Raw genomic sequence first — 24,158 nt, forward strand, 5'->3', positions numbered from 1 at the left:
ATGACTTTCTACTGTCTTTTAGCAAATTTTAGTGCTGTAAAAGAGGTACACGTTATGGATTTGTAAATATTTAGTGGGTGGAATACTGGTTAAATTACTTGGGATTATATTTGTTTACTGGTACCACTAGATCTCTGCAAAAAACATAGATCAGACTGACAAAAGTTCTTAATCTGTGCAATGATTTGCACAGATTTAAAGCAAAAATATCAATCTATTGTGACTTCCATTTATTCTTGGATGTCATCATATTTCAGCAGTTAAAGTCCACCTGGAACAGCTTGCGAAAGGAAGAAAATGTGTAAACGTGTGAGCTCAAAAAGAAAAAAAAAGGCTCAGGCCAGAAGGTTTTCAAGTTCACAGTAAAACCTGAATCTTAAGAAAGGGAAAGACCCTTGTTTCCTTCCAACATTTTTTCTGTCTTGCAAGAAAAATAATCTTGTCAAGAAAGTTTTTAAATGGAAAAATAATTTTAGTTTGAGAAAACATGTTTAGTGACTACAATATTTTTCTTGAAATAAGAATTCTTGGTAAGAATATTGGCAGATTTTTAGCTTGTTTAAAAAAATCTACCAATCGAGTGAAGATTTTTGACTCATCTGTTTTTTTTTTTAACAACTTAGCATAAAAGAAAGAAACTAGGAAAGAATTAATACTACAATTACAGAGGAAATTGAAATGAACTCTTGGGGCAGGTTTCTGTATTCCAGGTATTTGTATAAGTATTGCATACTAAAGCATGGAAGAAAATTGCATTCAGTTAAAGAAAAAGGGGTTGTTCTTCGTTTTAATTTTGTATGTATTTTGGTTCTAATGATTTCATAAACTATAAAAGCAAAGCACTGAACAGGGATGAGCACTAACCTTATCTGCTCATGAAAACTATGACATGTGCTGCAATTAAAAGTTGAAAAGCCACAAAGTGTTCGTGTCATAGACATCTGTTTTAGGTGCTCGTTACGATATTACCAGTCTTTTTTGTTCTTCCTACTTACTTTATCCACAAACATTACAGAGCTAAACATGGAAATATTGACCGTATGAACTGTTTATCTTTTTTTGTTTCTGTCAATCCTGATGACAACTTTGGGCACAAAGCGATGAAGTCCATTGGTGAACAGAACTCTCATGCTGTGGTGAACTTTAGTGGCACACAGTCTGTTTTGCAAAAATTGGCTTTTCAACTTTTAATTGCAAGTCATCTTATAGATTTCTAGAGGATAAGTGCCCTGCCTGTTTGTAGTTTTTTGGATTTATAATCCTTAGAAAAAAATTAGAACAAAAATCATGGAAAAAAATTAAACAAAGATCACCTTTTTTTTTTTACTGAATGCAATCCACTTCCACACTGAAGAGATTCTTGGGACTATATATCTTTCTAAACCGCTTGTCACTTCATTGTGTTTTGCTTACTGAATTATGCATTGGACTGATCAGAAAAACAAACTTAACATGCTGCAACTCTGTGCCATTCTGTCTGCATTTGTCCATCGGTAAGCAAAGTATAAATGGCCGTTCAGGCAGCAGGGGAGTGTTGTTCATTAAATACCTCCTGTGTTTTCAGTCCACTGGTAAACAGTACAAGCACGATAGTCTGACAAAAGGATGAGGCTTTCATTTTACCCATGTCTCAAAGCCTGACAGACCTTTGGAGATGCTCCTCCCCTATAATTACTGCTTTTGTATAACTACTTTTCACGAGGGAAGCGTGGAAGTTTTGTATACGCACCCAAGCATCTCTGTTTTAGGTGGTCGTCGACAGCTGCCATAGACTGCCATAAACAATAGAAGAATCGAGGTGTGACGTCACCCATAGAAAATGCCCTACCTCTGGCTCTCACGAAATCAGGTCAAATTCCTCACCATTGCTTCCTAATATGGGTCCTGTTGAAACCAGTTGACAGTCAGTCATTGTATCTATGGCAACTGTCGCCGAACAGGAGTGAGCTTATTATGAGTCCCCTCCTATGCTTCTACCTCTTGAACGGTACTTTTTTATTGACTATGAAATTGCGCTAATTGGATTTGCGATAACAATTTCACCTACTGGAAACTATTCAAGTTTGAAAAAAACTCAAATTTATAAAAAAAAAAAAAAAAAAAAGTTATGCTTGGAGTCTGTGGTCTTTGAGGCGTGATGTAACGGACATATTTTGCAAAACTGCAATGGAAGTACTTATTGAATGAGTAAAATTGAATGAGTCCCGTGACCAACAGTCCTGCAAAGGTACACAGTTTGCATCAATTTTCTTAACCTGCTGGGGCCGCAGAGTTTTCTGACCCCGTCCCGGATAGTGTTGGGCAAAAGAGGGATACAGCCTGGACAGGTCGCCAACCTGTGGTCGGCATAGCAGGTTGCCATGCCCGGCGGCGGAGCACGTTTACCTGCTATGATGGCACCCGGGTGGCTGGCTGGCCATAGACAGCGCAAGCCAGCCAGAACAATTATTAAAAAAAAGATCCTCTAGTTTGATAACAACTATCTATTTCTCAATAAAAGTTTATGGGGTTTTGGCTTCTTGAAATCAGTGGTAACCCAAGAGGGGAGGGGTTGAGCTGTCAATTGTTTTTAAAGTCTATGAAAGCTGCTCTATAAAAAATATTCTTTGGCTTTAGTTTTTTCCTCAATATGAATTATTTGAGTTTTCTAACAATGCCAACTCAAAGCAGTTTGTGCATTCCTGGTCATTTTCTCTAATTTCCCTCAATTTGGAACAAGTTATGTAACCATTTTCTCTGCATTTTGGTAGGCAGGGGTACAATGGGAGTTTTGGGGGAACACAAAGCGTTGTGTTCATTGTTCCACTTCAAATCCCTCTGTGTATCTCCACTATTGATGCCAGTGGGAATGACACATTTATGACATCACATGTTCTGCCCCAAGGGTTCCTGCATGTTCTGCTCATTCATGGGTCGTTTCACTATCATGGTTACAAATGACAACAATGAAAGACGTGTGCAGCTATAATATTATAGGGAAAAACTCAAAGACCTTAAAGATTTTCACAAATTAACGTTTTTTATCTGTTTGTTGATTGAGTTATTTGAAGCAATAAAAACGAAAGACAAAAGCAAATAAAAATACATAGAAACATCTCATAAAAAAGCATATTTGAACCTATAAATGCAGTTTACAAGCAAGACTCATTAAACCCATTAAACATACTGATTGTCAAATAGAGTTTGATGAAACATTTCAAGAATTGTTTGGCTATAAGATGATTTTACTTCTCAGCCCCTGCTGGAGTTGTTAGAGAAGGATAATTATGATTTCCTCTCAACCAGTTTGGTTTAGTAAAATTAATTAATGTCTACAGCATCAACTCACAACAAAAGTTTTATTATCAAGCAAAAAAAGATAAGAGAGATCAAGCATGGAGGATTTATGATTGCTTTTATAATAAAACATAATGCACAGTAAATAGCCTAAGAAAACATTTGTTGTAATTTGTTGGATGGTAAATCTTTCTCACACTAGTTACAAAAAAATGAAATAAATCCAATAGGAAAAAATGGCAAATTATAAGAAGTAGAAGTGAGTGGTTGCAGAATTGTGAACATTTACCAGGATAAGCTTTTGCTCAGCTGAGCTTAGTGGCCTTCTACTGGGCAATGATTTGTATTCCCGTCTGCTTATCTCCAGAGACAGCTTGTTTGGTTCTGTGGCCTAACATCCTCTTATCCAGGAAGTTGACAGGTTTACCTCGTGTCAGTGAAAGCACAATAAGGAAAAATGAAGAAACAACTGAACACAGTGAAGTTTGGGGTTTGCACGTTTCCATAGGCTCTCCTTTGTAGTTGTTGAAAAGTCTCCTTTTTCCGTCATATTTAAGTTGTCTTTATTAAACAGTTACAAAGTGAATGCATTATTCACTAACATTTACCAAATTAATTCTAAGGTTTTGTTTCTTTTATTTTTCTATGGTGGGAGCTTCTGATCCGACAATGGAAAAATATTTCAATAACTTCCAGTGTGACAAGGGGAAAGTTGTTGATTGTTAACAGCAGAAGTGAGGAAAATGCTAACTTATAGTTGACAATGACCATAGGGAAACATAACCAACTCCTTTAAGCATCACTCCAATCATCCTTTGATCCACTGTAAAAGCGTCCCCAGTGGTCATTTTGTCAGGTAGGGAGGGCTGGTGAGCATGAAGGACCCAAAATGCAGAGACGAGAGGCACACGGTTCTAGGGCAAGGGGTTTATTCACTTAACAAAAAGCGCTGCAGAGCGGGGAGACAAAACTAAACTTACTGTGAGTTAAACAGAAAAACAGGGCTGAAGACAGTCAGGGAAGAGACAGTTTGGACCAGCACAAGAGGAAGGCAGAGACAAGACTCAAATACAAAACAGGACTGACAAGACACAGGTGAACATGATCAGGAGAGATTGGGACCAGAGAAGTAAAACTCAAAAGCATGACAAAACAAGAAGCCTTTTCAAAATAAGACAAGAAACAGAACTCAAACATGACAGAAACAAAAGGAAGCAAAAACTAAGGCAAAGACACCCAAACCATGACACTTTTTATGATGATCATGCCGTTTTTAGCCAAAATATAAATAAAAACTGTCATTTTCTAGTACATAGTTTCTGCAGGCCTGCACTAGTTCATAAGAAATTAGCCTCTGAGTTGTGAGACTGCTGGAACGGAGTAATCCTATCCTTATTTCCCATCATCCCTTTGTTTACACTCTCTCCAGCTATCTTACAGCCCCTCCCCACCCCAAAACAACATTACCGGTGGAATCAAAATGGCAAACAAAATTGGAGTTATCCAGCCGTGAAGTCTTGAGCCAGATTAGACGAGGAAAAACAAAGACGTCTGCAAATGGATGCATCAGGCCTATGTGGGCGTCGATTGTAGTTTGTACAAAACAACTACAAGCTGTTTCAAACAACATTTTTTTTGCCTGCTCCTGATTCACAATTTGAATGGTGAAATACTCAGAAATGTAATTTTATTCTTACTTTTCTGTATATATGCCCGCCATTATCATGCCACAAGAACATGTTAAAAACACCAAAAGCCCATTTTAACCAGAGTGGGTCTTTCAGTAAAAACTGCCTTGTAAGAAAAATGTATTTTAAGACAACACACAGGAATGCATTCAAAAATAAAGATGCACCAGGGGAATCAGCCAATCAGAGAGCAGGATAGACCGAATGTCAAACTGAGAATACAGAACTTGCACTAGAGATTACTATGAAACCCTAAAACAATGAGTAATTAAACTAAAAACGAATACACCATCACAGAAATATTTTACCGACAAGGTGATCTTAGTAACATAAATCAAGCCCACAGTCAAGGCAGTTAGGATGAATGGGACAACACTGTTTTTTATTGTGTTTTTCAGTAAAGCATCATCTCTGAAAGTGGCAATGTTAGTTTGCTTCCATAGGGTCAGGGTTTCTTTTTCTGCAGCTTTCTATCTTTAGGCTCCTTTACATTTATTTTCTGTTAATGTGAATGAATGGATGGAAGTCTTGATTGTTTTAAATGATTTTGTTCTGTCCAAGAAAAAGTACATGTCACTTCTTGTTCTGAGTATTTTTGTGTGTCCGGTTTCAGGCTATATTTGAACTCCTCAGAGATCTTTTCAGCACATGGCAATAAAAAAGTAGTAGACTTTTGAGAATTGAGATGTCAAAAATTCCTAACTCCAAATACCTTTTTTTCCCAAATTGTATTTGATCTTTGATGTATTGCCCTGTGTCTTGCTAGTCTAAATATAAAGTAGTCAGAATACAGAACACAATGATGGGCGTTCGACCAAAAGCGGGATTAAAGCTTGACCTTTTACCTGAACTCTAAGGCTTACTTGCCTTTGGGTGTAGGTGCAGGAAAGGAAAACGGATGAAAATAACATCCTCAGTGGGCTCTTGTTAGGGAGGGACTCCCTGATGTTAGGAATATCAATGCTGAACATTTATTTTATTCACCACAAAAACATTGTAAAGGACAAGTTTTTTATCAGCCTTAAAGGATAAAAGCGTTGGACTGTGATCATTACAAGCTCAAAGTTGGATCATCTCATCCACCATTCCCTGTTTTGCAGCCATGACAACTTCCAGCCTTTTTAAAGCCCCAAATCATCTTTTGATATATTGTAAAAGTGTTCCGAGTGGACTTTTAATTATGATTATGCTGTTTAAAGGCAAAACCCCAAAAATCGTTTTTGTTTTCTAGGACATGGTTCCTGCAAAAAAGTGGTAGTTCATCAGAAATGTATCTCTGAGTCTTGGGCAAGACTGTTGCCGTGGTTCAACCCCCGCACCCCCTTCCCGTTTCCCAACATGGCTATGTTAAAGCCACTCACACTCCCAACCTAACATTACTGGTTAGATATATCAACCTAGTCGTCTGCAAGTAGATGCATCAGAATGGAGCCAAGCAGGGAGCTTGTGGCCCCGCCATCACAGGTACAACCTTTTGCCAACGAATTAAATAAAGGAATACTCAGAAATGCATTTTTTAAGCATATTTTTCTTAATGTCCTCCATTATGTGAGAAATGCCACAAAAACATGTTAAAAACATTACAAACACAATTCCCTTTCTTTAAAGAATTTCAGAAAACTTTTGGAGTGCCTCTGTGGGAATTGGTATATTAATCTCATTGACAGTAAAATAAGAACTGGACTAAACAACCCCTTTCCCTTCGCGTTCCAAATGGGAAGTACTCGCTGGTCCCAAAAATCTAAAATCCCTTTAGACTTTTATTGAGAAATAAACAGCTATTACTTTCATTGTGTTTGTCAGAAAAAACATTTTTGCTATTAACATATTCTTGATAATCAAAGTTTTTTTTCCGCATTTTTGCTGTAACACAAGTTTTTCTAATAAGATGCCTCAATAAAAGTATCGTCAAACATTCAAAGCGTTTTACACAGAGTTGTGCATAATTCTTCAGCTTCATCGATTTGTTGCTATTATTCCTAAATGGTTTTTTTTCCAAGCACAGTAGTTGAAATAATCTGTGGAATGTCTTAAAGGAATAAGACATAAAAACAAAAATAGCATTACAGTGCAGTACAACTTAGATGTTGCTATAGATGTTACAAATCTATAGCAAAACAAGTATGAATTTGTATTCACAGATTGGGTAAAGTGGATGAATAATTTGTTGATGTGTATATAATGGAAGTGTGACATGTTTTGTGAAAAATTACCATTCTTTAAGCAACAGTGGAACCCTATAGCGGCCTTCTCTTCACATATCTTGTAACTATGTCTCTGGGCTCTACAGACTACAGACCAAGTTTACATTGTTCAAATTGAACATATTTTGAAACAGGTTTCCAGTCATTCAGAGATTATCACAGTGAAATCAATTATTCACACTAAATTACTTGCTTTTGTCATTTATGAGCAACTCTTACTTTCCTGCCTATTTTTTCCCCCTTTTAAAGGGGATTTCCTCGTTGACAGATTTAATTCAGTTGCTTTTGCAGTGAGCCAAGTCAATAATGCTCTGGATCTAATATTCCTCTTAATTATTTTCTTTGGTCAGTTCACAACCATGATACAAGTGGCTAAAATGGTGCAATACCAGATTCTTGCCTGTCCCATCCATCGGCTCTGGACTCACCCCTGGCAATGACGACCCCCACCTGTTAATGAGCATTGGTCTTTTTTTATACTTGTTTCAATTTTACTGTGAAAGTTTAGGCTTTGCAAAACCAACACAAATTCCTTGACAAAAACCCTTTCTTTAGGTTTCCATGTCTTCAGCTGACCTACTTTGAACAGGAAACCACAGTATGAGGGTGGATTTATTATGGAGCTGTTAGTTCATATGGGAACCCAGCAGACTAGTTGCTTTAGCTTTTAGAGGAAAACATTTTCTCATTTTTTACTAGATTCCTTTATTTTACAGGAAAAAAAAGAATGATAGCATCCAAAAACAGCCTAGCTTGGATGCCTGCACCTTTAACAATTTCTCAATATATCCCTTTTATGTTTACTAATGACTGGTGTATCAATTTAAGGCTACATGACAGCTGTGTGCAATTTATTTGATTTAGTCACAAGCTTTCTGGCCCTTTCTGTTTCGATCACACCCCATCAATAGAAAGTGACTTCCTGAAGGGGCAATGATTAAATTACATTTTTGCTCACGAGCGTTATTGATTTTTAGATTTTTAAATCTTTATCAACATTTATACCATGGTCCGAGTAAATACTCAATTCTGATTGGCTGCTGGGTGTGCTTTAAAAGCTTAAATGTTCTATATCACTGCGCTGGCTTCTTTAAAACAAACTTTTGTTTCATCATCTGGACAAAAACAAGCAGTAAGAGGTGAACTTTCTCTCTAAACTGATGCTTTATTTAACCCCCCATGACGATCCGCATTAATATCGCTTTGACCTTTACCACTGCAGTCGAAATCCGTGCGCTTAACGTGACAACGCGTCCACATAACAAATAGTCTGCTTTTTGTGAAAAAAGCAATCCAAACTGAAAAAAATAACAAGAAAAAAGTACTAAAAACTGATTGAATGTATATAAGCATCGAGTAAAACTATATACCTTTTCAGAAAAGACATAATGCTCTCCTTTGTTTCATGCTGCTCCTCTTTGATCTAAGCACAAAGGAAATGTGTTTTTGCTTTGCACAAATGGCATAATAGCAGGGATACTCAGAGTAAACCCAGTGCCTGACTATCCAACCATTCGTCAATTTTACTGTGTCAGAATTGGACGAAACAGCAAAACAGCTAAAAAATGTCAGTGAGGTGTAGTTTGCACATAAAAACATGTTAAAATGATAATTATGGGGGAGCGGTTATCACAAAATACCAGTCTACACTACATCTGTCAGACACGTCTTATGTGTGGTGATTTATTATATGCATGATTACACATTTGGCCTAATCTGTAAAAAATGGTTCAAAAAACATTGTTTTAGTAGAGACTTACCATCCAACAGGGGAGAAACTTCAGGGAATCCTAAAAAGGTGCTGAAGAAGACCATCAGACAGATTGACTCTACTATTGTCATCACAAGATTTAGGTAAATCTCAGGTTGGCTTAAACATACAAAATTTCAGAAATATACCAAAAAGGTTTCTGTTTTCCTCACACTGACCTTTTATATTCATTTGAGTTGTTTTTTATTTTATTTTATGATTATATGATATTTTCTATAGCGTTTATTTTTACTTAGTGAATATTAAAAAATTTTAGACCGTATACAAGCTATATCTCAAGATAACTGTTAGAATGAAAAAACTAGGCACCCCTATCATCTTTTTGTGTATGTTATACAGCAATGAGCAGCATAGTTCTAATGTTTTCGTAAGCATTTGTGACGAACTGGCACACACTGTTTACACCTGCAGTTTGATATTTACTTATACACCCCTTCACCTCACTTTTGGGTTAGTATGTCATCAATAAACCCTCTCCTGCTGGTACACGTATTTACACAATTCTGGCATGCTGTACACAGAGAGGCATTTGGCAGCACTTCCTTTCCTGGGGTATAAGAACTCCATTGTTTCATTTTCTCATCCTTCCTCCACCCCCCTTTAGGACATTTTCCCTTTATGTCCAGGTTACAGTCTGTCCATTGCCCCTTATCACTGGTACACAGGAATCCACGGGGGAATGCACGTTGTTGTGTTGTGATACAAATGCTAACCCAGATGGTTTGCATATAACTGCAAAACAGACAAACGGTCTTGGAGGGAAATTGGATTCAGATGCCACATGAGTTAAGCAGGTGTGTAAAAGACGTAAAAAAAAAAAAAAATAAAGCTCTCACAGCGTGTGGTGGAACATCCTCAACCTTGTTTACAGTTTTGGCTCAAGATACCTACAACCAGGCATTTGACGGTCGTTCAAGAACAAGCTAAATGCAGGTTCTTGAGCGCACGTTTATCCCATGGTGTCCACACTGGACAAGCAGAGATGGGCTTCTTCTTCTTTTCTTTTTTCTACTGTTTACTAGTGCATGACCACCACCTCCAGTTGGACAACGCTTTGTGCGAAATATCAAAGGGGTGAACATTTTTCTCCTTGTTTTTTCTTTCACAGTTCTATTCCTGTATATGAAAGACTTGGTGTCATATTATTCTGGCTGGGCACAAGCCACAGTTATTAATTTCTCCTCCATGATCAATTTTCAAATGGTTGGCAGCTGTGTGAATTAAAAGGGACACCATACGCTACTAAATCAGTCTCTGATTGGTCAAAGTTTGACTTGGTTTTACTGCCAACACGTAGTTTTTGTTAGCAGGTTTTGTGTGTCTAGCTCGAAAACAGTCTCATAAACTTGAGACTGAACGCCAGAGAAATGAAGGGAGAAGCCCAACATAGACCTTTCTTTGTAACTGGCCGCTTGAACGCGCGTTTCCAAGGGTGGTGTGAACAGAGCTTGAGAGCTTAATGTCAGTTGGCAAGTGCTGGTGGAGATGTCCGGTTGTGTGAAACTGGACTCATCCTTCTCAGCAAACCTTGGGAGTCCACAAAGTCAATTTGTTGAAAAAAAGCCAGTTTTAACTTTGTTTGCTGGGACAGTTAGAATAGGGGGCTGATTTTCTTAAGTGTGAGCTTAGAGTAATGGAGGTCATTCTGGTCACGGCTGCACATTACAGAAAAAAGGCTGCTCAACCTGTGATAAATTCTTATGAGCTTAGACAGTTTAAATAACATAGGGTCATTTATTTTAAGTTTAGTACAAAGAAAGAAACATCTTAGCTATCATTTCATTTCCAGCATGTGTCTCTTTTGAGGTGACAGATAACAGTTTTGGCAGTAAAATCTACACTCCAGACTTTGAATATGCAAAAATCTGTTTCCAACATGCAAGATTTTTTTCATTTGCCTAACATCAAACAGGGGATTAATTCGATAAATTTGTTTAGAGTCCACCAATTTGTAAAGTTATATTAGAGTTTTTAGTCTTGTTTTAAGTTATCTCAGGGGCTATTATTTCGGTAAAGGAAAAAAAACCACATCGGATAAAGTTCAATAAATTGAAGTGCCAGTTCTTTATTCATTCGGCTCATTCCAACACAATCCAGTTTCCAGTTACAGCATAAAAAAGAAGTTAGCTGATTAAACCAACAGATTGCAGTACAGCTTTATTTGCTTTAAGTACCTATTGGTGTCAGTGAAATAACAAAACAAAAGACTACACAAATGACCGTTGGGAGCTTGTTGGAGAAAGAGTTTCTTTTATCTACCAGAATAAAAACAGCATGAACTAGTGGGTTACATTTTTGTCAAAATAAAAAAAAACAAAATATAAAAAACATTTTAAACATCCTTCTTCCATAAGGAAAGTGTCCACTTTGGTTTGTTTTTAAGATAATAATTAGGTTTTAAGAGAAGAAAAAAACGAGGTAAAAAATAAACAAATGAGAATGGATTGCAGTAATGGTTTAAAGACGTGTACATTTCTGTGTAAAAAAAAAAAAAGCCTGGAGATCTCTGATGTTTCATAATTTCCATTCATCTTTGTTATGTTTTAGCATTTTTACATACTCTCTGAGACTTTGCATTTCAGCTGCAGAGCAAAACATTTCACTTCCACAATCAATCCTTCCAGACTCATTTAGCTGCGGATTGATAAACTCACAAACACGCACATGTGTTTAGGTGGTTGAAAATGGGTTACAGGTAAATATTTGGGAAAAAAGCCAGGTTTCATGGAAGCAAAATATAGGTATGGTTGGGGTGCACAAAAACGGTGCTCAGTACTTTAAGTTTTTAAAACACAGGGTTAAAGGTACTTTATAAATAAGTGTGGACCTTTCACAGACCTTTTAACTATCTATTTAGCCTGCACCAATTCCTGAGGAAAATATTAGGTTTGAAAGCTTCTAAATCCTTCACTGCCAACACTCTTTGCTTACCAAAAATATGTATCTGCTTCTTGGTAGCCTGCACATCCATCTTAAAGGTTTTTAGCCTGAGCTTATTTTATCTGAGTATTAAAACACTAAGGACACATGTTGCAATTTTTCAAACCAAAGAAAACAATATTTTGATGTTCAATAAAAAGTTTATCTCAAAAAAATGATTAGTGAGGATTCCTGCATTTACATTAGCGCATTGAAAACATCGTCCAAATATTCTGGAGTCTTTAACACTTAAATACATTTTTGTAAGTGTCATACAAATCTGAAAGAACTTGTCATAAAGTGAAACATCCATATTCTTTATGGCACCACTCTGCTTATGCTTGTATTCATTTTTCATGCTGGACTATGACTAATCCTTTTCACAGACTGCAGTGTTGGGCTTGCCTAACAGAAGCTAATTCAGCATTATCCGATTAAGCCAGCCTCAGTAATAGATTCCAATGGGTTGTTTTGTCCATCTCTGTAGCTTAATGTTCTGTTACATAAGACATTTCTATTTCTCTGCAACTAATTGGGTGTTTATATGTGGAATATCTTTAAGTGCAAAAATCCATGTTTGGTTTTTACCCTCATTTCTAGCTTTGAAGCTCATTTTTACTCTGTAGACAAACTTTTACTCATTGAGGTGCAGCCTAAGCTCTTCTGAAGAATTCTGCAAACCTTTTTTTTCTCCGTACGCGGACCTGAACAGGTGGCACTTTACAAAAAGCAGGCTGTCTTTGCAATCTGTTAACGTTACCTGTGTCTAGACGGCTTTTGGCAGGCAAACGGAGTGGACTAAAGGAGAAGGGTGATGTGAAGGAGAAGCTCAATAAAAGAGATAGATGTTAGATGATAAGCATTCAGTGACTGTAAATCACTAAGATATTCAAAGAGAAAGCTGGGGCTTATGCACTTACACTCACTCTCTCACACACAGCCAGAATAGAATATGAGAGTGTTGCAGCACTAGCTGGATGTGTCCCAGCAGCAGTTACCGCACTGATGTTTGCTGCAGCAGACGGGAGTGCACAGTCTGCACTGGAACGGTGAGGAAGAGAGGGAATCCGAGCTAGCTGGATGTTTTGGAAATTTGGCAAAAGGCTTGAACAGAAAAACTAAAGACAAAACACAGCATCAGCAGGGAAAGGTGTCAAAGAGACAAGCAGGGCAGGAACAGGCGTGAGTCAGGAAGTTTGCAGTCGGATGCTCATCGCCATGTCTCGCTCCATGAGGCTGCTGCTGCTGCAGAGGTCCTTTAGTGACCACATCAAGTCATCCACCACCAAAGCTCTAGATATTCTTAGCAAACCGTCTCGAGAGAATCGACTGGCAGGTGAGTGAAGAACTACAGGTGTATGTTTAAGTTCACATGTGCTTGCTGTGATAAAAAATATGTTTATTGGGATAAGTTGCCTTTTGGACTTAAAACTTTCATTGTTTTTGAGAATTTGAATGCAAAACTACGTTGTCATTCCCTCAGATAGAAGACCGTATTGGCGTCAGGGCTTTTTAAGACAGATCAATACAACCATTTATTTTAAAGTGTGTGGATGTTAATCCAAAAAAGAAAAAAAGGAAAAAATTACTGCTTGGTTCATTATATCTTTAAGGTTTTCTTGTGCTTTCACAAAAGCACCATCATCACGTCCCTCCTGCTTCTCCCAAAAATGATGGGATGCGGTTTTGACCCATCCATAACCAATGAGCAGGTTATAAACACTCGACTGAGTCCATTAGACTGCACAACTCTCTGGGAAGCTTGGGTCTAAATAATAAATATAACCCTCTTTTGAGAAAAGCAGTGAAGGCAGGAAATGAATTATAGAAAGTTGGTCACTCATGGGTGATATCAACCCCAGGTCAAAGTATTTTCAGGATATATGTGCTCGTTCTTTGATGTCACAGTTGAGAAGATTTTTTTTATTTAATCGATTTTAAAGTCTCTGCTGCATCACACCCATAAATAACCCTTTTAAAGGGATTTTTCTAGGGGTCATTCCCCACGACCGTTAACTTACTCCAGGTTAAGAGCACTTGGTTGTAAACATTAGCCGATAAACTGAATGTTTTAGACTTGGCATAGCTCACTGCCCAAGAAGAAAGAAGCGAGTCAATGCTAAGATAATTACCAGGATCTAATTACAACCGCCCTCTTGCATCTATCACCCTCAGGTCATGTGAGTGGTTTCAAAAACTTGGATATCTGTTAGTATAGACATTTTTTGTAAATATTTTTTTCTTAATCTTTTGATAATGACATGGTTTTGATATGGGATCTGTGCGGACTAAAGGCTGTTGGTTAATAACAGAATAAAGACACGGTCTCAGGGACTTTATACTGTGCTGTTGTTCCACTCATCAGGAAACTTAATATCTTTGTTGATATTTCTCACCCTTGTCACCCCCGTGATCAAATCACATATTTAAGTATGTTTACAGCCAAAGGGAGGGCAAAAAAAAGAAAGAAAGAAAACAGATGTCTTCTTGGTATCTGTTACGGCATTAAAACATTATTATTTTCAGTCGGCCTCTGATGGATTCTTTGAAACATGAATCATTGGAGAGCTTTGAGGACATAAAAAGAGTCCCAATAGATATCTACTTTATGACAACTTTACTTAAAGACCCACTCCAATAAAAATCGTGTTTTTTGTGTTTTTAACATGTTTTTTTTGGCATTTTTCTTGAGAGGGTTGATAAGGAAAATAAGCTTAAAATTGCATTTTTGAGTATTTCTTTATTCTAATTATTGTGAATTAGGAGCAAAAAATTTTTTTTCTTTCCAAATGAGCTTATTTGATATGTATAAAATATGGTGGGTTGACCACCAACTCCCTCATCCGCTCCATTCTGATGCATGATGACTTTGTTTAGCTTGTCCAAGCTAGCATCCGCCTCACAACTGGAGCTGGAAAGTTCCAAAATTGCACGCAGAGCTCTCAGCAATAGGGACAGGAAGGGGAGCGGGTTTGCCCTGCATTAATGGTTACGCCAACAACTTATTTCAAATTTCCAAGAGGACATGGCTGTAGACATAAACAACAAGAGCTGGAAGTCATCGACTGGAACCCCCTTATGTCACTCCAGAAAAAACTCAGCAACCCTGACACTTATGGTTTTTCCCATTTTAAGCATTAGTAATAGTCTTTTTTTTTAAATTCAGAACACTTTTTTACATTTTATTTTCAGTATTTGTTTTTTTTACGGTCTCTTTTTTGTACAACTTCTGTTTATTTTGCTTCAACAACGGTGCAACATTGTGTCAACACCTAGACCAATGTCAACACCTTGACATTGGTCTAGTATGATTAAATTACGAGCCAGACTCTCGTGAAGGTTGTTTATACTCCCCACTTAAACCACTTTGGGTTGCTTTACCTGGGAGGTCAGAAAAGTTTATCTTTATCATATGATTCTGGCCTAATATTGTTGCATAACGTCTAAAGCTTAGCCAGTAATCTGTTTTCTCAACCATTGGGGAGGAATGATTGAAATAGTAGAGAGGTTAGTGTTGTTCATACAGTAGAATAGCACTGGATTTGAACAAGTGATTGATTCATATACTGGTAAGTTTTCAAAATCGAATCCATGGATCTACTCTCCTTTAAACCACTTTTTTGTTAGTTTTAATTCAAGAATTTTAATGAAAGTTCCAACTCGTCTTCAGTTTTTTAGAGGGTTGTGATTTTAAAAAATATATGTTTCTTGTTTATTTTATTTTTTTGTTGCAATTTTTTCCTTCAAGTAATAATCTGGGGCTAAATGGGATTGGACAGTGGCGCAGTGGTTAGCGCTCTTGCCTCACAGCAAGAATGACCCCCCCGGTTCAAGTCCTGGCTGAGGGACCTGACACAGAATACCAACGGAGAACCTTTCTGTGTGGAGTTTGCATGTTCTCCCTGTGCGTGTGTGAGTTTTCTCCAGGGACACTGGCTTCCTCCCACCATCTAAAAACATGCTTCGTAGGTTAATTGGTCACTCTAAATTGTCCCTGATGAATGTTGTGAATGTAAGTGTGCATGGGTGTGTGATTGTGGCCCTGCGACAGACTGATGACCCTGCCTTCGCCCACAAGTGGCCGGGTTTCAGGTAGACGCTAAATGAAGGTTCACCTAAAGGTTTCTGTTGTGGTTCATTTTTGTTTTGATTTCTCACAGCATGTGTTGACTCTCCTTTTTACTTAGGAAATCCAAATGAGAATCAATATGCTAACATCAGGGTATCTATGATTTGTAACGCTAATGGAAATTTAACTTCTAAACCTTTTTTTTATGTAAACTGTGCCTAATCAAGTTTGCAGCAAAAACAGATGAGTTGCTGAAAGCCTATCTCAGGCCCAGCTTAGCAACACAAACACAGAACACTCAGTGTGACATAATGGATCCAACAAATCCCCAGGGAAATCCAGGAACTCTGCAGAGCTGTTTCAGAAACAGGTGTTTAAAAGAAGAACTTTTATGAGGTGGTTTAGTCGACTCTCAAAAAAAAGGATTATTAAACAAGGATTATTAAAAGTCTGTTTCCACTGAAGAAGAATTTAGCATCATAAATGGACAACACATATGGTAACAAGTGGATGTGTTTAATTGTAAGTGTACTTTTGTGTCTTCACTTGTGTACAGATTTGTCATTGTTAGGTGGCAGTCAGGCCTTTGTATGGGACTTAGGGGAAAGCCAGTGGGAGGTCCATAGATGTGTTCCGGTCTACGCAGACACAGTTTCTGTACAACCACACAGATGTTCTGAGCCCATTGTGGTCCTGCAAACCTACAGGGATCCTGCTGAGCCGTTTCATGGTTGAAAGATCCCCAAAGAGGAAGTCAGGAGGGGTACACCAGAGCAAGATCAGCAGGGACCTGTTTGAATAAAAACACTACAAGCTAATATGGAACACATTAGCTTAAAAAATAGATATTTTCACAGCAAGAATCAAAAGAGTGATCACAGATTTGACTGGAAAAGAAAAGAAAAACACAAAAGCAGATACACAAGTATGAAAAAGCACCCAGAGCAAAAGCAACTGATATTTTCATGGTCATGAATCAGTTAGGACATTAAAACAGCTTTGACTGCTATAGTTTAACATCAGAATCACTTCTTAAAAGTTACATACAATCAATTCGTTAAGTTTTTTGAGTTTCTTTTTATGTCACTAGACTTGAGTGTTTTTCGTCACCATGCTGAATCATCAAATTTAACAAAAAGTTTTAGATTATCATGCACATCTCATCTTAGAGGTCATCTTTTCCATTGCTTTTGTATGAGCCACTGTTTTGCAGCACTGCTTGTGAAGTTCCAGCTTGTTCCCAAAGCCCTGATGAAACATCACGTTTCAGTGTTCCTTGACATTCAGGTCAAGCTGCTCACGTTGTGCCTATAAAAAGCACCTCTTTATTATTTTATCAAACCACGCCACTGTCTTCAACACTCTGTCTACATCATATCTGAGTCATGAGGCTATAAAAAAAAGTAGGCCAAGAGCATCGTTTTCTGTCAACTATGTTGGCACCAGTGGTTTTATAAAGTGTGTTGCATTGCAGCAGCTTTTACTTTGTAGGGTGTGTTTGTCTTTTAGAAAGGCAGATACTATTTTTGTTGCTAAGTTTGACTTATCTAACTGGTTTGTTTTGCTCAACGTACCACATGGTTAATTACTTTTTAAAATTAAAAAACTTTATTATTCTTTAAAGCCACTTAGCTAAAACAGAGGGGTCAAAGAGCCAAATGTGGCTCCGGACCCTCAGGTTGCAGACCCTTGGATTAGGTTGGTAAATCTTAGTGAAATCAAAGAAAAACAAAATTCTTGCTTATTAGATTTATATATATTTTATTTGCTTTGGAAACAACCTATTTTCTGCTTCCAAGACCCCCTGTGCTGAATCCAACAGTCCTCTTCCAGTTTCAGGCTTGACAAAACTGTCCTGACCGATTCTCTTGCTTTTGTAGAGCTGAGCTGTACTGGTTTTACTTTAAATGACGGTGAGCGCTCTCGAGGTATTTATTATTGAATTAAAGTCCTTCAACGCTGTTCCTGTTCAGTGATTCAAAGTACACTTGTGTCTGCCTCACAAGGCCACTTGTTTCAGAGACTCTGGAATGTTTTGCTAAACCCACTGACTCCATCGAGCTCACGCTGAACTTGTTTACTTTGCTGGTTGCACCGTTCTCCCTCACCCTCCATTTTTTCTCACTTTCTGTCTTTAACTTCTGAAACGAGTCATTTATTTAGTATTTTATTTCTTGCGTTTTTCAATGATTTGTAGAAATTTGGTTACATCTTGCAAGGAGTCACACGATGAGATGAGTAACCATTAGAGTTACTCCCAATCTAGCAGAAAAGTCCATGTAAACCACTTTAATTTTCCTTATTAGGAATTTTATTACAGGTTTACCAAAGAATTTCCATCTAGAGTTTTGGCTTATTGTTTTGTGAGTAATAAGTCATTTCCTGTTATTTCATTTCCTCTGGTAATTACTTAAGTAGGATGTCTAGTGCTTTTCTGCTGGACCGTCAAGTAGCCTCTTGACTTTACATTGTTTCATACTTCACTCCTGCATACCCCCACATGGACTCAATGGCAAAATAAGACTGCACTTAAACAAAATGCTTGCTATTTCAAGTGCATAACTCATAGGTTTTTGAATGTCAATATTCTTAAAACCGCTAATCTAAAACAACCTGGGTTTTACAAAAAACAAAATATGTGCAAAAATGATTAGTGTGCAAGAATGTCAAACCAAGGTCTTTCAGAGTGTTCGCCTCCCACAGCCTTCCTCCTTCCATCAATATAAATGTGTGACTGCTGTTTGGAGCTGTGCTGCTTTGTTGGCAGAGACAGAGCTGTCTTTATTAGTCGCACTTGCTGTGTAGGGGGTGACGATCCAACTTTCATCAATATTGCGTGGTTGATTGGGGGGAGTCATATGCTGTTTATGAGGATTCCCTCTAGCAGTAAGGCACATGAGGGACCGGAGGGAAGTGAAAATGTGACTTCTACTGAATCTGTTTTGAACACACGTTCTTTGATATCACACAAAGGGAGCTGTTGTAGGAAAAAGTGGGTTAGAAAATGGCTAAATAGGGTCAATGGGGTGTTAACTTGGTCTATTTAAATGACAAATTTACAGCTTGGGGGTTGCACAGACATAAGCATAATCGACAATTAAATGGGATATAATAAAGCATGGAAAGTCACCTCTGTGTCTATTTACATTTATTATAGTTTTGTCTTTATTCTAGTCATATTTGTGTATGGAAACTAACAAGAAAAACTAGTTACAACTGAGTAACTTAGTGAAGTAATTTACCAGAAAGATTGCCCAGGAGTTACATTTTTACAAACACAAAAGTCTTTGTTTTTATAGAGTTTTTAAAGTTGTCTACAATGAAATCTGACTTCAAGGTTACAAGTTGATGTGGCGAATATTCTAAAATGACTGAGGTAAGAGGAGGCTGTTGGCGTGACTTGTCACTCATCATTAGCAGAGAAACAGCCACATTCTGGATGAATCTATTCCAGATGGGTACTTAGAGCGATTTTTAGTGCCCCATTAAAACAGTCTCATCTTTGGTGACTTAACTGCCCGTTGGGGTTCCTGATCTCTTGGTATGTTGTTTGTTTACTCCAGCGGGCCTTCATTTCCTGCCTGTCTGCTTCTGGTAGTGACTCTAACTGGTCTCTGTGGGTTAGCTATTTTTAATTTACTGAGTTAACCTGCAGGAGCTTTTAGACTTACCCCTTGTTCCTTTTGCAATGACTTAAAATGCCTCAAATTAGTTTGAGTTTCAGTATTCTTATTTCACTGAAACAACAGGGATTATATTTTTTAAAACATCCAATAATTACAAAAATATAAAAGCATGTTTTTATGGTCAAAAAATAAACCAACTAAAAGAGGAAGACATACAAATGTGTATGTTAGCCTGGAAACTGGTCAGTATGAGATAAAGCAGTACTCAAATAATAACAGATGAATCTCAGTTGTTAAGAAGACCACAGGTTCAGTGTTAGCTTGAGGCAGAAGGATCATTTAAGTCACAGGATAATAAATTTAAAAAAAAGAAGCAATTTTTTTATAGTAGTTAGGACAGCTAGCTTCCCAAAAGTCAAGGGAGCATCAACACCTTGACCCGGTTTCTGCCTCCATCATCTACTCACACACTGACCTCAGTTAAAAAGAGAAGAACAATTCATTTGCACAGCCTATTCTTAAAATTTAAAACACTTTTATTTTGTAATTCAAATAGATTCTTTTATACATCAAGAGAATGCAAAGAAAAGTTTTGTAACCTGCATCAATCAGTCAATTCTCTGTGATTTATTCTTAGAAGTAAAGAAGCTTTTTGCAAAGCAGCAATGTATCTCTAAAAAGGAGCATTTATTTTCCTCACACAATAGAAAATTGGGCTTTGGGTACAGAAGTCAAAACTGATTTGTGGTGTGGACTGATAATGCGGATTTCCTTGACAACATATGAGAATTGAAACAACAACAAATTGAAGTAAACTTTCTCTAAATAAATTTAAGTTGGTGCTGAAAATATAATGTAAATTTCTGTTTCTTAGCCAAAAAAAACAAGTTTGAAAAGATATGATTGTTTTGAGATTTTTACAGAACAGTGAAAGCATTTTAAATAGCATATTTCAGTTCTGACCTCTGATTTGCTTAAAGTTGGGTGTTTGTCTGCTTTTTGTTCCCTGTTTTTGTTCATTTGTTTGACTAAAGATTGCTCTTTACAATTTTTCCATCCAGAGTGTCTTTGTTAAAATACATATACAGATCTTATATGTGTAGTCTTGAGCTCTGGGTCATGACCACAGACGTGAGGTCACGAGAACAAGCGGGCGAAATAAACTTCCTCCGTAGGGTGGATGGATGCTCCCTTAGAGATAGGGTGAGAAGCTCAGTCACCCGGAGAGAGTTCGGAGTAGAGTCACTGCTCCTCCACATAGAGAGGAACCAGGTGGCTCGGACATCTGGTCCGGATGCCTCCTGGACGCCTTCTTTGGGGAGGTGTTCTGGGCATGTCCCACTGGGCGCAAGGCCCGAGGAATACCGAAGACATCCTGGGGGGATTACTTCTGTTGGTTGGCCTGGGAACGCCTTGGGGTCGCCCCAGAGGAGATAGGGAGAAAGTGGCCGGGGACAGGGAAGTCTGGATATCTTTGTTTGGATGGCTGGATGGAGCCTCTAAAGAAGCCTCTGAAAGTTCCTTAAAAGATTTCAAGGACTAAAACTACCAGATGCATGTAATGTTTGATGTTTTCTTAACCTTGTTTTTTATTTGTGTTGTTGCTTTTCATGCAAGCAAAGATCTCAATTTTATTTGAACATAATCTTCTTCTTAGACTGATTAGCCACTAACTGCCCCTTCTTCCCCTGATCAAGGGGTGTTGCCAGTGACCTTTAGCCCCCTAGTCACTCCTAACCACTTTGGCACCATGAATGGGTGAACACAGGGCCACTGGCTGAGTGTTGTCACCCTCCACGCACAGGCCAACCTCTGATCTGCTTCTTTATAGCTGGTAATAATGGAAGCAGTGGAGCGCTTCGCATTAGCATATTGGCTGAGTGACACTTGGACAACTTAATGTCCACTGTCGTTGGGGTCAGGGTCAGGAAGTGTTTCATGACTGGCATTTCTTTGCCCACGTTGTTTCACAGATCACAAAGTTCCCTTCTGGCATTTTAAAAATCTTATCTTCATAATGTATTAAACCAACAAACAAGTAGATCCATCATGCTTTCAACCAGACCCATCACAAAAGACAAATAATTATCTTTACTTCCATCCATCCATCCATCCATCCATCCATCCATCCATCCATCCATCCATCCATCCATCCATCTATCCATCTATCCATCCATCAATCATCATGCACCATTTTTTATTTTACTTAAACCACTTTGTTTGAACCACCTACTGTATTTCCAAAAACTGCAAAAATAGTCCCTTCTTCATAAGGAGAATACCTGATTGGAGACAACAAATTTTGATTTCCAGGGTCCAGTGTTTTTGACGCATGCAGGCTCTGTCACAATTACTAAACTCCAGCTGGACAGTGTTAGTCGCCCTCTATTCTCAGGAGTCACACTATCATCCTCCAGGGACCAATAAGGAGCAGCGGGTTCAGGGGGAAGTTACAGGTCTGACTGCAACTTCTGTTCATCAACCCAAGTCTTCACCCTAAAACAAGGCAGTGCTGTCTATTAGCTTGTAAAGTAAATAAACCTACTGCACCAGGATGTTAGTCAGACGGGGAAGGAGTGGGTGACTGAGAGCCCTGGGTATTTTAGGGGCAATCACATAAATTGTTCAAGTTTGTAGAAGACAGAGATTACGACATACGATTAAGTAGGAATTAAAAATAATCTTCTGGAAAAAAAATCCATCTTAAATTCTTCATTAAGGTGCTTGTTGCTAAATTTAAACTCCCTTTAAGAACGGGCAAAAAAAGCCAAATTCAAACACAAATCACCACAAAATCCTTCCACTATATAGCTAAGAAGGTGTTCCCCCTTTTTTAATCTGCATTTAAGTTAATACATCAAATCTTAGGATCAGCTATATAAATAAAAAAACAGAATGTTCAACATGCAAAATTCGAAATTGTATCCAACACATTTTTGTTTCACAAAAGTAAAAAAAATGGACTTTAACTGCTTTTCAAACTGTAAAAAAACAACTTATTTCTGCACCTCCTTGATTCTTGCATATGTGAGACATTTGTTCTATCAATATCACGTCTGTCTCTGGTTTGCAAGGTCAAGATTGCCATGTAAGGAATGAGCTAATATCAGCTGGCTAAGCTTTGCTTTCCTGTTGTGACTGCCATTGTGCAAAACAAAATGGGATGGGAAAAGCCCTTGAGTCTCTTTTATTTCACCTAAAAAGAAAAACTAGGAACGTCTGCAGTAATGTTAGGTGCTCCACAAATTATAATTTTAGAATACATGCAAAGAATTTGAAACTTGACATGAATACCAAATTCAGATTTATGGCCAGAAATTTACAAAAAACTTTAAGAGACACATATCTTTTGAACATCTAAAGAAATGTAAGTACTACTACAATGGGAGCAATGAAGAATTATAAGATGCAAACCTTCTTGGTTCACTTTCAGTGGAACCAGTTATTAAAATAATCATGCATTTTGTGGTACAAACACCAAATTTGGCATGATTGTAGCTGATGGACCACTGTTTCAGAAAAGCGTGTTTCCCATGAGAAAAAAAAAAAACAGTACACCTCATAATCTGGAGCACTTTATGTATGCATTAATTCTGGTTGTGTTTTCTTATATTAAAGCAATTTTAAGAGGTACATGGTGCTCTTTCATTATGTCAGTTGGTTTGGCTTTTTTAAGTTGCAAACAAGTTATTGTGAATACACTAATGCAGTTGATGTGTAGTGGTGTCAAACTGTGTTGTTTGACGTGTTAATAAAAAGGTTGGGAATTAGTGTTGTCACAGTAGTGTTTGTTAGTGGTATCAGACTGTTTTGTTTTTTTTACATGTTGCAAACAATAGTATTCTGTAGGTACCCCTCAAGTTAAAAGACTGCATTTTGTGCACTAACATACTGGGGCAAATAGAACAAATATGTTTGTAACAGTTGAGTTTATGGCCAGCATCTTTAAAATGGCTCTTATTTTGAATTTCTCTCATGGCAAACATGTTTCTGTGAAGGAAGCACATTGGATGCTTGTGCCACAAAATGCACAATTTGTCTGATATTTCAATCTAACTGGCTTCGCTATATGCCAAAACGAACCATTGGGTCGGTGATGATGTCCAACCTGAACGTGGCTTGTGTTTTTTGTGACAGCCTTCACGTCTACATGGTTCATCATGTGGGTCACTACAGGTTAGAGTTCATAGAAGGTTGCAGGTCAGAGCAGGCAAAACTAAAGAGTCGACTTCCTGCATTACTTGCTTAAAAAGATAAAGGATACATTGTATATTGGAATTTGATCCTAGCTCAACACAGTTTGAACCCCAGAACAAAAGTCAAAACAGGAAAGATAAGGGAGAGAAGAGGACCTTGCCTTCAGTGTTGGGAGAGTTTTTTTGAGCCTGGCATTGTTGTTGTGATCATGTACCCAAATTGAATCCTCTTTATCACCAAGTTGGATATTTAAAAGATAGTGACATAGGCCACAACTTGTTTTCATAACCATCAGGTACAAACTTCTTGTTATCTGTACTTTTTCTTTTTCTCCATGACGATACATTTTGTCATCTTTCTGACAATGCCCACCCACTCCCACCTAAAACAACAACTACATTTCAAGAA

At 37.7% G+C, this 24,158-nt stretch overlaps 1 protein-coding gene across 3 annotated transcripts in view; it reads left to right on the forward strand.

Annotated features, from left to right (window-relative positions):
- LOC144994589 (rho GTPase-activating protein 7-like) overlaps positions 1-24,158 on the forward strand; it is a 75,931-nt gene that overhangs the window by 21,685 nt on the left and 30,088 nt on the right. The window contains exon 1 of one of the 3 annotated variants that reach the window (XM_078953034.1): positions 12,801-13,194. The exons of the other annotated variants lie outside the window; for them this stretch is intronic. Coding sequence (XP_078809160.1) covers positions 13,065-13,194 — 130 coding nt within the window. The 5' untranslated portion in view covers positions 12,801-13,064. Of the gene's footprint in view, positions 1-12,800; positions 13,195-24,158 lie in introns of those variants that run through there. 3 annotated transcript variants of the gene reach the window in all.

Source organism: Oryzias latipes, chromosome 1, assembly GCF_053564925.1.
Source record: "Oryzias latipes strain Hd-rR chromosome 1, Olatipes_Hd-rR_3.1".
Lineage (NCBI taxonomy): Eukaryota > Metazoa > Chordata > Actinopteri > Beloniformes > Adrianichthyidae > Oryzias > Oryzias latipes.